This window comes from Ochotona curzoniae, unplaced genomic scaffold, assembly GCF_017591425.1.
Source record: "Ochotona curzoniae isolate NIBS_2020 unplaced genomic scaffold, NIBS_Ocur_1.0 patch422, whole genome shotgun sequence".
Taxonomy (NCBI): domain Eukaryota; kingdom Metazoa; phylum Chordata; class Mammalia; order Lagomorpha; family Ochotonidae; genus Ochotona; species Ochotona curzoniae.
Window position 1 is genome coordinate 1,385,824 of NW_024466998.1, and position 17,667 is coordinate 1,403,490.

General features: G+C 37.1%; 1 protein-coding gene and 1 pseudogene across 5 annotated transcripts in view; one reads left to right on the forward strand and one right to left on the reverse strand.

Annotated features, from left to right (window-relative positions):
• Positions 1-1,337: 1,337 nt before the first annotated feature.
• The window catches only part of LOC121167678 (U2 snRNP-associated SURP motif-containing protein), a 41,174-nt gene continuing 24,844 nt past the window's right edge, over positions 1,338-17,667 (reverse strand). For 4 of the 5 annotated variants that reach the window (XM_040997228.1, XM_040997229.1, XM_040997227.1 and 1 more), the window contains 9 exons: positions 16,955-17,077; positions 15,175-15,331; positions 13,822-13,917; positions 13,070-13,136; positions 10,478-10,637; positions 7,199-7,309; positions 4,663-4,781; positions 3,038-3,205; positions 1,338-1,876 (listed from right to left, as the gene is read on the reverse strand). In XM_040997228.1, the coding sequence (XP_040853162.1) occupies positions 1,738-1,876; positions 3,038-3,205; positions 4,663-4,781; positions 7,199-7,309; positions 10,478-10,637; positions 13,070-13,136; positions 13,822-13,917; positions 15,175-15,331; positions 16,955-17,077 (1,140 nt within the window). In that variant the 3' untranslated portion in view covers positions 1,338-1,737. The remainder of the gene's footprint in view (positions 1,877-3,037; positions 3,206-4,662; positions 4,782-7,198; positions 7,310-10,477; positions 10,638-13,069; positions 13,137-13,821; positions 13,918-15,174; positions 15,332-16,954; positions 17,078-17,667) is intronic. The other variant, XM_040997230.1, reaches the window with a different exon arrangement.
• Positions 11,859-11,997, forward strand: LOC121167682 (annotated as a pseudogene).

Here is a 17,667-nt window from a genome sequence, read left to right on the forward strand (position 1 = left end):
TGGGATTTTTTTTAACGAGAAATAAGCATCCCTTACAGCTTAGTTGGACCATTACCATTATTTCAAAGTCTATAAAGATATCAGCAAATGACAGAATGGCAAAAACTCAAAACACTATTGTTATTTTTGCAAAGAAAGGCATATTATATAAAATTCCATTCTCCCAGGCAATGAACAGGAGAGAAAAACATATTATTTCAAAATGGCTATATTTATAGGTTTTTAAATATCTGTACCACATATTTACATTTCATTGTCCTGACCAACTTTCAGGACCGATGATCTGAACGGTTCACTTCCCAAGCTGTGGTGGATTCATGCAGTTGGGAACAGCCTGTCTCACTACTCAGACTCTACAGCCACTCTCCAAATATCTTACATTGTGACTAGGGAAGATTAAGTAAAACAAGCTGAAAAGATATTAAAAAGTTAAACAATTCATCATTGGGGTAGTGTCTACTTGCTTTATGGGAGAGAAAGGGACAGTTCAAAGCACTGTATAAACTGCCTCAATGAAAAACTGAAAGCAAGATTCACAAATACTAGTGTTAGTTCAACTCTATATAACCCTTTATTACATTCTGTTTATGGAAATACTATGATCAACATTATACAAGTTTTCTTATTTATTCTTCACACTGCAATTGTATTCTCATTCACAACAGAGTTCAACTCTGCAAATGATATACATCACCTTTTTGCACCTTCAATTTATAAACTACTGGGTGTTAAATATCCTGAAAAACATTTTATTTTCACATTTTACTTAAAGCTATACCTAAAACTAAATCCTTAAAATACAAAACAAGTAAAACCTAAGATGTTTTAAACTTTATAAACTTTTAGAAATATTCTAATACCAGTGTTGAAAGGTAGCCCACAGAAGACTATAAAAAGGTATCATACAAAAGAATTCCATGGCCAAATCTTGTTACAAAGTTTCTTTTATAAGTATACTTCTTTCATGATAGAAGAAATCATAGATGAAGACTTAATTTTCACTTAAAAATAAGTAGTTCCTCAGGACACAATCATGTTGTTTCTTTGAAAAAGGAATCCATTTCCACCACCACGCCCTGTGGACCCAGGCCTCGATCTCTGGAGTGAGTACCATCCAGGAGACCACTGCTGAAGAAACTGATTAGCGAATCTAACAAACAGGGTTTTGGGTCCCTTGATTTCAACAGTCATCTTAGTAAATATAAAACTCGAGCTATTTGAACACTGGAGCTTGTAAAGTGCATCAGATAGAAGAAACACAACAGTAGTGCCAAACTCACTAGGCGGGACGTCAAGGGACTTGGTATCACCAGTGGGGCAAAAAAACAACATTACAGTTTTCTGTTCAGATTTTATTTGAAATCTAATTCAAATTGTCAAAGCTACAAAAGGGGGGAAGACATCTGTATTATTTCTGCTAAGTCACAACATCCTAGAACAAAATACTACTACTGCCGGCAGACCCATTATACACATTTCTGATGAAACTTCTTAGCACAATAAAAATTTCATCTTGAGAAACAGCCACAATGAAAGTAATTTATACAATAAAAAACAATGACATGTCTACAGATGCGTTACTCATGAGTTTACACATGCATTCACAAACAAAAACCCCAGGAATGCTCTTCCACTTGACTTTTTTTGTAGGTTTTTTTTTTTTTTTTAAAAAAACCAGACCATTCAGGCACAAAACAAAATCGCATTTCCAATAGTGACAGCATCTTAAAAACTTTGTCAGTGTTTGTTTTTCTTGGACTTTTTATGAGACCTGTGTGGAGACCGGGACTGAGATCTGGATTTCTTCCCTGATTTTTTGGGGGATCTAGACCGTGATCGCCTAGACCGTTTAGGTGTCCTGGAACCAGATGGCGACCTGAAGAAATAAGCAAAAACCCCAATTTATTAAAGTATTCATGTGATAAAAACTAATTTTCCTTAAATTACCTAAAATGATCTTTAACACAGTACAATAAAGTAAGACCAATTTTCTGAAATAAGATCAAATTTCTCAAAATTACATTTTGCCTACTGAGTAGAAGGGCAGAAATTATTTGGTAATTACTATACAACGCATCAGCGAACATCACTACAGAAGCTGGTTGAGAATAAATTTCTGAGCCTCACCCCTGCTCGACTTCATCAACATCTCTAGGGCCAGAGACGGAGACATCTGAACCAGCTCCCTAGTGACCAATAGCGCCACTATTTGAACCTCTACTCCAGAAGCTAAAGTTCAAGATAGCAAGGGAGATCACTTACAAAAAGTAAAATTACCATAGTTCTGCAGCCTGCTACCTTGAAGGAAAAGGCATCAACCACTGCAATATCATTCAAGGACATTGTTAAATATTTTGGGAGTACTTTTCATAAAGGTAACCAAAATAAATAAATGACTATATACAGGTATGCACACGTGCACGTGCACACACACACACAAATGCCATTTTAGAAAAGGTTAATTTTTAAATTATTTTACTAAAAATGGTCCCCCAAAATAAAGTGCTAAAATATACAACTGTCTTCACTCTCAGGAAAATCTCTGTACATACCACCAGAAAAATAAAAACATTAAAACACTTCTGAACCACTTCTTTGAAATTAGAAAGAAGAGAGAATTTTATCTGTAGTATTATTTTTTGTCTCTACCCAAGAACTCCTAGCACTGCTGCTTTAGAGAAAAACACATACTCCCTTCAGTTTTGGAATAACCAGAGACTCTCCTAACAGAAACAAAACAAAACAGAACAAAAAGCAAAAACCAGAATGAAAAGTATAAAGTAGCTCCCGTGAATCTACTAGAAAGCACTGCTGCTGCTATTTACAATTCTTGGCTAGTTTTTACTGACTGGAAACCCTTTTTATAATTAAGTCATAAAGACAGACGGGGGGTGGGAAGTAATAACTTCAAATGAAAGTATAATATCTTTGCTTTTCTAAAATGCTTTTTAAAAAATGCCTGCCAATTAAATTATTTTCAAAAGCTGGTAGAATGACAAGGTATTTAAAATATCACCAAAAAATGACTTGCATTTACCTTTTGGCTTTTTTGCTAACATCTCTAGGAGAATCTTTGTGAGATGACCTGGAACGTGAGCTTTCTTTGTGAGATCTCTCTGATCGCTCCGATTTGGGTGATGGGGATTTCACTCGTCTACCACTGCTACTGCGAGTCGGGCTGGGGGATGCACTGTGTCGTCTTTTCCTATGGAACAAAGCCCCCAAAGTGAGCCAAGGAACCCGTATTCATTTTCCTTTGTTTAAATTGCCTATTATTTTCTGCCTGTCTTCAGTAACTTTTACTCTTACTAATCATAATAAAGTATTTTCCAACAACATTCAAAGTCTTTTATCCCAGTAAAAATGTTAAACATAACTGAAAATTGAGAGATAACTGAATTCAACTACAGTGGAATCTTTCCTATAACTGAGATTGTTGGGACAATTAATAAAATTCAACTAAGATCTCCAAACTGGGTAATATTTTTAATGTTACTTTCCTGTCTGGTAGTTTCATTGTGATTAAAAGTGTACATGAGAGTGGGATATCATATTAAATGACTGGGGTGAAGGGCAGGTGGCAATGGGTATTTGGCCTCGCAGTTAAGATCCCCAGAGCCTATGAAGGGCAGGTGGCAATGGGTATTTGGCCTCACAGTTAAGATCCTCAGAGCCTATACCCAGCTGCCGCCTGCATCCCCTAGGAGGCAGTGGAATGGGCTTCAGTAACGGTTCCTGCCATCATGTGGAAGACCTGAAGTGTGCTCCTGGCCTCATCACAAGCATTTGCAAAATCAACCAGCAGATGGAAGTTCTGTCTCTCCCTTTTAAAATAAATAAGCAGGAAAAAAAAAAAAGACACAAGTAAAAAAAAAATAAACAAACATCTTTTCTGAGGAGAAAAAAAAAAAAAAAAAAGGTTGGAGAGAGGCAGAGAGAAAAGAAGAAAAAAGCAGAAATCCTCTAACATTCAGAGACTGTAGGTAAAGGGTATCCAGGGTATCCAGAACTCTTTACACAATTCTTGTCGTTTTTCTTGTAAATCTGAAATTGTTTATTTTTATTTAACCAATTAGAGTAACTTCTTCGGTATTACCTACAAACCAGAATCTTTTCATTTGCAATCACTTGGTTCTTATTAGAAAAACTTCAGTTCTGTTAACTGAGCAATTTTCTTTACTAAAGCAAGGATTTAGGAAATAAATAAAAGCTAAAAAAGAATAAAAAAATATGAGGACCAAGTCCCTGTGGCCTATGTACATAATCTCTTTTTAAGACACAACTGAAGGACTCAAGTATACAGGTAGGCAGCCTCAGCACCTAGACTGGAAAAACTTCTATGGAGGGAGGCAACAGAGAAGGCCTAGCAAGCTGTTCTGTTATTTAAGTCTCAGGTTTGACACTTAATCCTGTAACTGAATTCTACATTGAACTAAGGCTAAGGACATTCTACGAACCATGTAAAGGGAACAGGCCCCAGTTAAACCAAGTACTAACTGCCCCACACGTCAGCTCATTCTGTCTCCTGTATGGAGACAAACATGCTTCTTCTCAGAAAGTTATTTGACATCAAATATGTTGACAAAAAAATTTGTAAAATAAACCATCATTCCAAATCTTAAAAAAAAATCTATGAATGATTAAATATAAGAATTGTCATACCTTTCTTTCCTTGTTGGAGTACACTCATCTTTTTCCTTCTTATCTTTCGATCGCGATTCCAATTTTTCTTTATCCTTTTTGTCTCTTTCTCTTTCTCTTTCTAATTCTTTCTCTTTCTCCTGTTTTTTTTAAATAAAATATTTAGTTGTTTAAAAAATACCAATCTTTGTTCATCTCACTTACATAATTATTTTCTCTAATAGCAAATAATTTCTTATAGTGCTGCATGAAGTACAATACCACTAAAAAAAAATTCTCTTCAGGAAAATTAGCCATTTCTTCTACTTACACAGATAATACCACTACTAATTACAGCAGCTAAATACAGAGTGTCAAAGGTTAACCAAGCAACTTTCTCAACAACTCTGCGCATAGAATTTTGTTTCACTAGGAACAGTGGTGTGTTAAAAGTGTCTATAGTCCACACAGACAAAAATAAGATTCAGTACTATGCCAGAAGTGAAGTCAGGATCTGAGGTTAAACTCTAGGGTCCACTGCTCTTCCCCCTCACACTCTCCATAAACAATAAAAACAAACAAGCAAAAAATAATGATGAAGTTTTTTTCATCAGATTAAAAGGTGATTCTTTCAGGGCTGGACTTCTGTTGTAATGGGTTAAGCCACTTGTCACCTGCCTGTGACATCAGCACCGCATGTGGCACTGGTTTTGAGTCTCAGCTGTTCCACTTCTAACCCAGTTCCCTACTAATGTGCCCAGCAAAGCAGCAGCAGGTGACCCAATTCTTTGGGTCCCTATGTCCATACAGGAGACCAGGAAGAAAATCTTGGCTCCTGGTTTTAGTCTGGCCCATTCCTGGCCACTATGGTTATTTGTGGAGTGAATCAATGGATGGAATACTCTTTTTCTCTATAACTCTTCTGACTCTTTCAAATAAAGTAAATCCTTAAAAAAAAAAAAAAAGATGAACATACAAAGCTCATTGCATACTTTAATAAACAGAATTTATTCTCTAGGAAAGCTGATAGCTGACTCCTTTAACTTTTAAAAGGTAAAAAATAAGCCTCTACCAGATGTTGGTAGTTTTTTGGTGTGTGTAAATCCAGACAACATATTTTTGCTATCTGGAACAAGCTTTCACTCACTATTCAACTCTTCCAGTGTGACATGATAATACATACACCAGCAAGCACTGCTATATTCTAGTAAAACTTACAAAGTAAGGCCAAAACTAGTACCTAGAGACCCCTAACATTCAAAGGGAATTGCAAAGATGCTTATCATGGTGCAAGAAGTTTTGAAAACTATGCATAGTAATTTTTTCCATGAACTTTTGAAGTCTACATATAGATAGTAAACATTTCTGCAACAAAATAAGCATTTTTTCAGATTCATTTCCCACAAATTTTTTGAAGTTTCCTCATATTTCAGGAACCACACCTTTCAATTTGACTCATGGGGTACAAGGAGGTGGAAGTGCTAAACAGACATATGGTTCATTTTGAGCTTGCTACCATTACGACTACTGAGCACTGCAGGGTACAACTCTTGTAAATGCGTCAATAAACTGCCGCCATCTGCAATGAGACCCAAGGAATAGATTTTTTCCAAAATGAGACAAAAGACAACTTTCAAAAGTTGTGTGGAAATTGACTTTGATGATCTATAGCAAATATTTCCCTGATAATTAATTCCTGATTGAAATGGATACTGTATAGAAACCATATTAGTTAAATTCTTCAAAATGTTTTAAACATTCTAATTCAGTAATAAAAAATTCTCAGTCTTGGAAAGTTCAGCAACCCACACCCTCACAGCCACCAAGCAGGCTGCAGGAGCTAGCTGCTCGTTCCAAGCGGTCTGTGCCAGCATCACAGGACAGACTGCCTGACACTCTCATATTAACTCATTTCATCGCTGCAGTGCTGGGCAGCGGTGCTCAAGCTACACAAGGAGACCTAACACAACACCCGAGGTTCCTAAACTCTGCATATTCCCACACAGATGGTTAGCAGAGAACATGTATTACGAAAAAACTATGTATGCCTAGTTTCCACAAATGTCTGCTTAAAAACTAAACATTCTCAATTGTTCATCCTCAAACTTATGCATGTGGCTTTGCATTCTGTTGTACGAACAAGAGTTCTTCAAAAGCTTAGAATTTAGCACTGCAGTATTCTACCCCTTGCTGTCCTTTCTTGGAAACAATGAGAAATGAGTCCCAAGTCCTAAACAAACCCTGCTTCCATCTTTGTCTCTTATGCTGTTCCTCAGGTCATCACACACATGACTCTTCCAAAAGCAACTGCCAGTTTTGAAAGCAAGCCCTTAGCAGTATTGATGTTCTAGTCCACAGGAAGCACCCAGAATAAGAAATTCATTTTGTTGCTCGAAGAACAAGTTGAAATAGTTCTAAAATACGAGATTTCAAATGTTTCCAGTTAGCTACCAAAGCTCAACACTTGCATATCAAAGGATATAACTGAAACATACTTTTCTTAAATCAGCCAATATTTGGATTTTCAAAAGGTCAGATAAATAGTTTTGGAAAATAAATAAATCTACGTATTTCTTACTCGTTGTAGAAGTTTATCTCTGTAGTGTTCCACTTGCTCCTGAAAACTCTGGCCTGGTTTTTTAGGTCTTTTTCCAGATTCTAATTCATCCTGAAACTTCATAACTTTAAGCTGTGAAATAAGACATCTTCCGTTACTACACAACTGTTACCAAGACATGACAGCCAGCAAAAAACAAATAACTTTGAGGAAAATACATATTTTAAAAGGACAGAATTCTAATGACAAAGCATGTGTAAGACAGAGTTAAACAGGATAAACTTCTCTCCACTGCAGTACAGTACAATCACTGGATCTCAAAAACACAAAGATGGGGCCAGCATCCCACATCAATGAGAATCTTCTGTAAAAATCATTATAAAATCTGGGCCTAGCACAGTAACCTAGCAGCGAAAGTCCTCGCCTTGTAAACACCAGGATCCCATATGGGCGCTGGTTCATGTCCTGGTAGCTCCACTTCCCATCTAGCTCCCTGCCTGTGGCCTGGGAAAGCAGCTGAAGACCACCCAAAGCCTTGGCACCCTGCACCCATGGGACAGATTCTGAAGAAGCTCCTGGCTTCTGATTGGCTCAGTTCCAATCTGTAGCCATCAGGAGTGAACCAGGGTGTAGCAAGTTAAGCCACATCTCACGATGCTGGCACACCACAGTGCCAGTCTGAGTCCCACCTGTACTGCGCCCAGGAGAGCAGTGGAAAACAGTCCAAGTACTTGGGCCCGTGCCACCCGTGCGGGAGACCCAGACAGTTTCTGGGTTCCTAGTTTTGGCTGGCCCAACCCTGGCCACTGCAGCAATTTCGGGAGTGAACCTATGGAGGATTTGACTCTGTCACTCTTTCTTTTAAATAAATAAATAATCCTTAAAAATAAACAGACGTTCATGGAAGGGTCAAGCTTGTGTGTGCTGCAATGATGGCATTCCTTTACTGAAGTGTTGGCTGGAGTCCCAGCTGCTATGCTTCCAATACAACTCCCTGTTAGTGTACCTACGACAACGGCAAAAACATGGGCCGACTTCTTGGGCCCCTTTCACCTATATGGGAGACCTGGACAGAGCTCCATGCTCCTGGTTTCAGCATGGCCCACACTTGGCTGCTGCAGCTCTTTGGGGAGCAAACTAGCAGACAGAAGATTCCTGCCTTCCCATTTTCTTCCCTATAAATTTTTAAGATGTACCAAAAAAAGTCACGGAAAAATGGAATTAAAGGGTAAGTTGGGACAGGCATTAAGTCTAGCAGTTAAAACATTCATAGCCCTCATTGGAATGTTTGTTTCCTGCCTGCTCTGGCTTCTTATTGCAGCCTATGAGGCAGTGCTGATGGCTCAAGGGACTGGGTTCCTGCCACTCACCACAGATATCTGAATTGAGTTCCCAGCTTTCTGACTTTACCCTGGCCAAGCTCCAGTCACTGCAGGCTTGTGAGGAATGAATCAACGGATGAGAGCTCCTCCCCCCTCTCTCTGCCTCTCAAATAAATAAAACTTTAATAAGATGTATACTATGGGGCCCAGCGCAGAAGCCTAGTGACTAAAGTCCTTGCCTTGCATGCCCTGGGATCTCATATGGGCACTGGTTCTAATCCTGGTCGCCGTGTTTCCCATCCAGCTCCCTGCTTGTGGCCTGGGAAAGCAGTCGAGGAGAGCCGAGAAGAGGATCTGAGTTCCTGGCTTCAGGTTAGTGCAGCTCTGACATTGTGGCTACTTGGGGAGTGGATCAACGGACGGAAGACTTTAATCTCTGCCTCTCCTCCTCTCTGTATATCTGACTTTTCAATAAAAATAAATATGTAAATCTTAAAAAAAATGCATACTTTGGTGAAAATACATGCACCTAAAAAGTCTTTAAAAAAATCCACAGTAAGGGTTGGTATTTGGCACAGTGGTTAAGACACCTACAATCAGAATCAGAGTGCCTGGCTTCACTCCCAATTCTAGATTCCTGTGAATGCAGGAAGCAGTGGCTGGAGAGCAGCAAGTAATGGCTCAAGTACTGGGATCCTGCCACCCACACGGGACCCCAGGACGAAGTTCTCGGGCCCTAGTTTCATCCTGGTCCAGACAGGATTTCAAACATCACAAATCCTGAAGTTCAGGGAAATACTAGGAAAAAGCTTTAAACTGGCAACATTTTTTTTTTTCTTACTACGGTAAATTATTTTTTTAATTCCATTCTTCCAAAAAAACTTTGTGAAACAGTCTCATTAAAAAAATCAATCAGTTAATTAACTCTGAAGAGCTCTGATCTCCATTTAGAACTGATACTACTTATATTCTGTATAGGGTCACAACAAAAGCTTTCCCAATTACTTTCTGGTTTGATGATACCTGAGAAAAGCAGTGGGTAAGAACTGTCTCCAGCTCAACTATGTGAAAAAACACAAATGAGGTAATTAACACGGCAGTTTACAAACAACAGCCAATGACCCAAAAGAGGCATTCAAAACTACTGTTAATGAATGCACAGAGTATTAAAATACAATCTTAAAAGTTACTCTGAGGTACTACACTGACCATTTCATTATTACTAGTATTCATCACACCTCAGAGCACTACAAAACTATCCTCTGTCTGACAGGAGTAAAATTTTTGGAAAAACAAAAATAAACAAGCAAACAAACAAAAAAACATTTTAAAAGGAAAACAAAAAGGAGGAGGTGGGAAAAGTTGGCTTGAGATAGTCTGGCTTTCTCATACATTTCTTCTCTTTAAATTTCAAGATCCACTCAGTTTCTACTCTGCTATTATTGAAATTGCAGCTGTTCCTCAAAAAATTAGTAAGTAAACAACACCTTACACATATCAAAACTGTCTACATTTTCCTACATAACATGCTACAAGTGCTCAAAATGTAATGGACTTCTTATATAACTACAAAATAAATTCACTAAAATACTTTCTTTTGTTAAGTTTTCCTCTGTACCAGACTAGCAATGTAATGATGAACAGAAAATAGACCTGGTCCTTTCTACTCACAGAAACTGTAACCTAGTGGGGAAGATGAATATTAAAAACAAGAGTCAGCAAGCAGAAGAGACGCACATAACCCATGATCCATGTTAGATTACAGAGATAAAAAAGAAACAGGGAAGCCCAGAATGGCAAGAAAAGGCAACTGTGCAAGAAGGGGTGCTCGAACCACGCAAGGGGCCTGCAAGAGCACTGCTGTAGGAATGCTGCTGTGCAACACAAATGGCACCTGTTACACAGCGCAGAGAGCTTAACTGGGTGGATGGAGCAAACCAGGACCAGTCACGTGTCTGAACATTATCGCTACACTGACCTCAATCTCACGAAGTTTAGCTCGCTTTTCTTCACTCATTTCAGAGTACTTAGAGAACTTGGATTCAGCCATTTCTTCTTTGATTGGATTAGAGTACAGGTGATGGTCTTCAGATTTGGAGCTCTGTGTATCTTCTTCATCTTCACTTTCCTCTTCTTGACTGGAAATGAAGTAAAAATACACTGTATGCCAAGGAAGCAAACAAACCAAAAACCCCACTATATTACATTTTATACTCCAGATATTGTATTTTTCGCTATCCTAGAGTCTAAATAAAGCTAGCGAAATTAAAGAGGAAAATTTGCTCCTTTTTAAAAAATAACATTTGATAACATATTTTACATTTTGATAAAACCTGCTTTCTCCACACAAAAAAGTTTGAGCTTCAACTTTAATACTTTAATACATTCTATAATCTGCATGCCTTCTATTTTGCAACAACTTTTCCTGCAGCAGTTAAGTGAATAGTCAACGACTTCTGAATTCAACACAGTTCAGATTCACTAAGGCTCGTCTGAAAGTTGGCATTTACCCCTCATTCAGCAGTCTATACTCTAGAAAATTGAGTCTGAACTATGAAACAATCAGTGTAGCATGTGAAGATCTTATCTGATTGGCATTTAACTTTAAGAACAAAGCAATATACACATATTAAATACAACCAAACATCAGCACTCGTGCTGTAGTCAAGTTCTGAACACTACACAGGTTCCAAGTTAGATAAGAAAGTCTAGTCACAAAGGTGACCATGAAGAAAAGTTCCCTGCCTTCCAGACGCAATCTAGCAGGCAGGCAGACAACTGTATGTAAAGCTAGTCATCAGTGTTGTAAGAGCAACCAAAATGTTCAAAGCAGGGGTTGTAACAAGCCGAAACCAGAAGCCAGGAACTGGATTTCCCACAGCTGTAGCAGGGGTCCAAGCATTTGGGCCATCTTGCACTACTATCCCAGATGTGAGCTACATTGTCAATGGAGCACATGGGACTCAAACCAGTGCTCATGTAGGATGCCAGCACTGCAAGCAGCAACTAACTTGTTGAACCAGCTCTGGAATTGTTTGAACACACAAATTAAATTTCTTATAAACAATACCGATTGTGGACACATTACTAGCATGTCCTTCCTAGAATAAATGGCATTTTTGCCTTTAATTTTCAAACTAGGCGCAAAATGTATTCTATAAGATGAATTCTTTTATTACACATTTATAATTTTCACAATATTAAGCATAATAAAATTCTTCAGAAACTGAAATTACAAGTCACTTATGAAGACTCAGTGGCTGAAAGAGAAAAATCTAAGCCAGAGAAAAATAAAGCACAGACAATTCAAAATAGAAAACACAAGCTACAAACGTTTCACTTTCAAATCTGATGATGCAATCTCTTCTCGGCCTTTTGGCTAAGATCAAGTGTAGTATCAAATCTGATGATGCTTTCCAGAACATTCCTAAAGACTCCCATAATGATTTATATCACACATCAATAGTAAATTATATAAATGTACTTAAGGCAACACAAGTATCAATTTTGTGCAAAAAAGGAAAATCTAATGCCTTTAAATACAAACCAGCTGAGCAATGTATTTCAAGTGCTTGACAGCTTTTCTCTCCTCACCCATAATTTATTAATTATTTAATAATATAGTTATTTAAATTATTTTATGAATAGATATATGTGAAGGCTGTGGACATAAAAAAGGTTTAGACACCCACTGTTTCAAAACAAATTGAACCAAATTATCCCCAGCTTCATCCAAACAGCCTCAGAAAGTTCTTTCCATTAGCGAGCCACATCCAAATTTTGTGGATTTTGTGAATGATCATTACTTTCTCTCATCATCCCAATATTTGTATAAAATTCTCTCTCTGAACAATTTCCCCTCATCGTACCAAACGATGTTTATACAAACTGCAGATAATCACTGCTTGGACATAATTTTGTTCCTTCTGTGCACAACAAACAATATGAAAGATTTCTTAAAACACAGAAACCTGAGTGACATCATCCTTCTTAAACTTCTTTCAGTGATTTGAAAATGTCAAGCTCTTCCTAAACTACCAATACAAACCTACACTTGGCAATAAAACAAGCTGTTATCTAAGAGCAAAAATTTAAAAAAATTTTTCTGAACTTCAAAGAAAGGATTACCCTACCTTTATTCATTCTTAATTCTTCTGAAGTGTTTACATTTCAGGAACAGAATGGTTTTAAGGCAGTATTTCTGAGCACCGTACATACAGTCCAACAGAAACGGAGCATAAGCTTTCCACTCATATTTTAAAACCCCTTTTTGTGGAGCCCCAAACAATATTTAATGATAAAGCTTGAAGCAAACACAGTTGATGAACTGGTAGCTATTAAGTGGGAATATATAACCCAACGGTAAAAAATAAACTCACAAACAAAGCGAAACCAAATGCATCAGAACCAGAAACTCAAAGCTACTTATTCATTGGGAAAATAATGGAGAACACTAAAATGATCCATTTACATGTTTTTTTCTCCTAAGACTGAAGTTCGCCTCCTCACTATTATTTCACCCATACCTACTAATGAAAAGAAACAGTACATTTGAAACTTAGATTCTTACTTTTGATTTTCTTCTTCTTCTGATTCGTCATGCTGGTCAAATAACTCCCATTTAGAAGTTGTTACAGCTGAATGGAAGGAAAAAGAGGATGTAATTTCATAAGGTATATTAACATTTTTGCAGTAGAACTGTAAAAGCTCAGCCTTCGAATTAGAAGTTTATATTACAGAAGTTTTTATCTACATTTATCTATTCTCTGAATAGCCATTTCTGTGTGCCAAATCTTTCCTCACACCTACATTATCATTTCATTTAAATTCATAACATGACATGACTGTCATCCTTACTTCTGTGCTGCACACTAAGATTTATTTCATTAGAACCTCCAAATATTAGCACAAGTCCAAATAAACCTGACAAGGCAGGTCTGAATTACATCTGCTAACTGTTACAGAAGGGTCAAAACTCTGAACCAGACCTCGAAGAAGGTTTCCAAATAGGAAAGCTTCCTGACTACAATTTCTACTAAAATGACTTAACCAAAAGTTCTTCAGTGATTTTTCTGTTTACTCTCAAAGCTTCCAAACTGGAGGATCTAAGAAAATTATTTATAGTAACACAACCACAATGAAATCTTACACCAGATACACGCAACACAGGATCTTTGTTATTAAAGCACAACAAAGCATAAAAGGAAAATATGCCCACACACGTCTCTCAAGGATAACATATTTAATTTTAAGAACACATCTATTATCAATTTATAAGTACGTAATTTTTTAAGGTTTAACATTTGCTATACTTTTACTCACCCTGTGCTTCCAATTCAGACTCATCTACAGCTTCCCACTTTGATGGGGCAACTTTAAATATAGGCTCATTCTTCTTTGAGTCTTCAGTTGCATCCACTGTTAAGAGAAAAGGCAGCCATTACCTTCAACCACTAAGGAATAACCCGAATTAACGAGCTATAGGCATTCATCATACTACTAAAATAATGAAAATAAAATAAGGCCACACATGGACAAACAATGATATCAAGAACAAGAATTTTGACTAACATACTTCATTGAGGTCCAATTTTAAATATATAGTGTTCCTTAGCACAGGGGGATATATTCCAAGATCCTATGGGGATACCTGAAACCCTACATATACAATTTTTTCTATGAATACATACCTCCGATAGAAACTAGACACATAAGAGATTAACAATAACAAGTAGTAGAATAATTATACCAATACATTATAAACGCATTTAACAGGTATGAATTATTTATTCTTGAACTTATCCACTTAATATTTACAGACTGCCATTACAGGAAGTGAAACTATGGATAAGAGCAGAATGTTTAATCTATCTACTCAGAAAATGTAACCTAGTAATATTTTTAAGTAATTTAGGAAGCTGGGAAGTAAAAATAACATCTTTACCTAAATGAGAATTCATGTACTTTTTGCTATTTTAATATACCATTCAAATATACTTAAAATCTATGTATGCATTCTACTTCTAAAATGGTTTTAAGCAGCTAGGAAAACTAAAAAAAACCAGAATTAATAGTAACAGGTCAAGTAAGACACCTGAGAACCAACTCAACTCAGCTTTGGTTCTAGATTCTAGTTTCCCACTACTGTGAGCCCTGTGAGGCACTGGTGGCTATTCCAGCACTGGATTCTTTCAGTTCCCAGCTAATGGATTCAGTCCCATTTCAGTCCCAACTGTGGCAGGATTTGGGGGGAATTAGCCAGCAGATGGAAGCCCTGGACTGAGTCCTAGGTCCCAGCTTTGGATCCTGCCCTGTGCAAGCTGTTATAGCATTTGGAAAACAAACCAATAGGTCTCTTTTTTCATCTGTGTGTCCTTCAAATAAAGTAGAAACCAATAAAACTATGGACCTGGAATTACTGTCTGGAATTTGTTACTGGTAAAGAAAAAGAAAATGCTGACTGTCCCAACAAAGAAGTATAACCAGAAATAAAAGCCCTTTCTTGACACAAATACATCAGAAAGTATCTGAGGTTTGATCAAACAGGGAAAAGTTAGTAACCTGATACCATTAGCAATGAAGATCTCTTCCCACATAAACATGCATGTACATGGAAGAGATTCAGAAACTAAACTTAGTAGCTAGATTTCATTTTAGTTTAAAATTTGAACTTACAAGGCACTCCATCAAGATCATCATCCAGACTTTTTATAGGAACTCCATCAAGATCATCAATGGGAGCAGCATCAATAGGAATTCCATCCACGTCTTCCAGAGGTGCACCATCAAGTTCTTCCTCAATGGGGGCACCATCAAGGTCATCTGGGACATCCTACAAAAGCACACTATTGTAACATTTTCCTTTGCTTACCACAGGATCAATTCCCAATCCACTACATGCCATTCTGGTTAGTATCCACATGTAAGGACATATTAAGAATAGTTTATCACCCAGTCTGCCAAAAAAACCAATCATTTACTTATTTATCTAACATTTCAAGGTGCTTATTGTGCCATGTATTTATTAAGTAATAATAAGCATAACAGCAAAAATAACGGGCTTAGCCCATCATCACTGAACATCAAATTTTCGTTGCTGTTACTGGGGTGCAATGGGGTACAGAAAACCAGGAAGTTAGGTAACCCCAACAATCTAAGTTCAACTATATCATTACTACAACAAAGAGGTATACTGTATGATTAGAGTGTTTAACAATCAAGTTTCACTTAAACAGGCTGAAGATGAATCAAGTCAGCCTAGGATGACTTGACAGATCCCAGGACAAACATGTACGAGGTCCAAACAGTAGGGGGTTAGCACTGCACATTTAAACTCAGAACAAGTAAGCTGGGGCAAAGGACAATTATGAGAACCTTGCAAGAGTCCAAGTGAAAATAAAATAGCTTATGTAGTATAGTAGAATGAACCACTTGGCAAGAGAACAGTAATGATGAGAACATGCTAGGATTATGCTGAATCTTCATGTATGTATTTATTCATAGTTATCATTACCGAAATGAAGTGACTCTATATACAAACATTCCAAGACTTGGAGAGTCTCATGCTTTTCAAACTTGACAACAGTGTGAGAGTGACACACATTTTAGTAGAATTTGCCCTGGGCTAGCCATATCAGGTGTTTTCATCTGAGCTGCAGCAGTGAGTCCTAACTCCTAGTCAGACACTAACTATGAGGGTAAAAAGTCAGAACTACAGCATACTGTGCTGCCAGCATTTTCTGGGAATAGGTATTCAACAAATCACATGGCATACCCAGTATTTTATTATAAAAGTACTGTGGCACAGTGAGTGATTCCACTGCCTATGACACCAGTATTCCATGTGGGCACCAGTCTGACTCCTGATTGCTACACTTCCAGTCCAGCTTCCTGCTAGTCACCTGGGAAGGCACTGGATTGTAATTCTTTCAAATAAATACATCAATCCTAAAAAAATAATAATAACAATACAGTAGGCTAGGCTGTCTGGTTAAGATAGGTATAGTAAATATGTTTTAAATTTATAATAGGGTTACCACAATGCAATACTATCCCCCAATTTAGAAGCAATAGTAATTAATTTTCTTACTATAAAATCGTCTTTTCGTATCAATAAACAAAAATCCAACTGCCAATTTTAATAAAAGGTAGCAAAAAAGAATTCCTGTTAGATGTAATTTAGATTCCTGGGATCCAGAAATCTTAGCAATAAATATCCATGAGATAGTAGTAAACTGCAGTTATTTTCAAAGAAATGTTAATTTACACAGATGAGTACTTCAGAAAAACATCATGGAAAATGGGAATACCGAATTTCAGAAGTTTTTGCACCCAAACATACTTTTCAGTCCATTTTTTTTTCATTCCATTTCTCCACAAACCTTTCTGAAGTACTGATACAGAATGTATCTCAAGCATCTCTCCAAAACAGATTTAAAAGCAATCAAACACCTACCTCCGTTTCCTTTTCTTCAATAATATTTACAAGGCCTAAGAAAATATTCTGTAGTTTGATCAAAAATGGTTCTGGGTATATTGCCCAATCCTCCCACGCTCTGAAACAGGTCATTACTCGTTGCTAAATTGGAAGCAGACAACAATTTATTATTTTAAGCAATATGGGTCAAACTTCAGTTCATGAAAATTATTATTATGATTTGTTAAATTTACACTTAAGCTGGTATTCTTAAATATAAAAAAAATTATTAATACCATATTTTAAAAGAAAACCAATCTCATCCTTCAACTAAAAAGACAAATTTCTGAAAATGAAGAAACAATAAGTTTGTTCTTTGTTACAAAAAGTCAACTCCCACACTGCTAGTACTCAACATGAGCCAGATTCTGAGAAACACTCACATCCCATCTTATAAAAGCTGGGACTCAAAGCGGCAAAGCTCCCACCGGAATCCAGTGCGGGACTTTCTAATCCAGGTGACACCTATCCTGGCCTAACCATGAATTTTTTGTTAAGTTCTAACTTGGTGTCAGATTTTAATAGAAAAACAAAAAATTTAAAGGGGTAATATGAAATCTGAGGTCACTGCACATACTTCCAAGCTAAAAAAATTTTTCTTTGCAAAATCTTCTTCCCATGAAACTACTCTATTTTATTCAATTATAAGAGGCTTTGTTTGGCATTCCCTAACACGGGTCTACATCATTCAG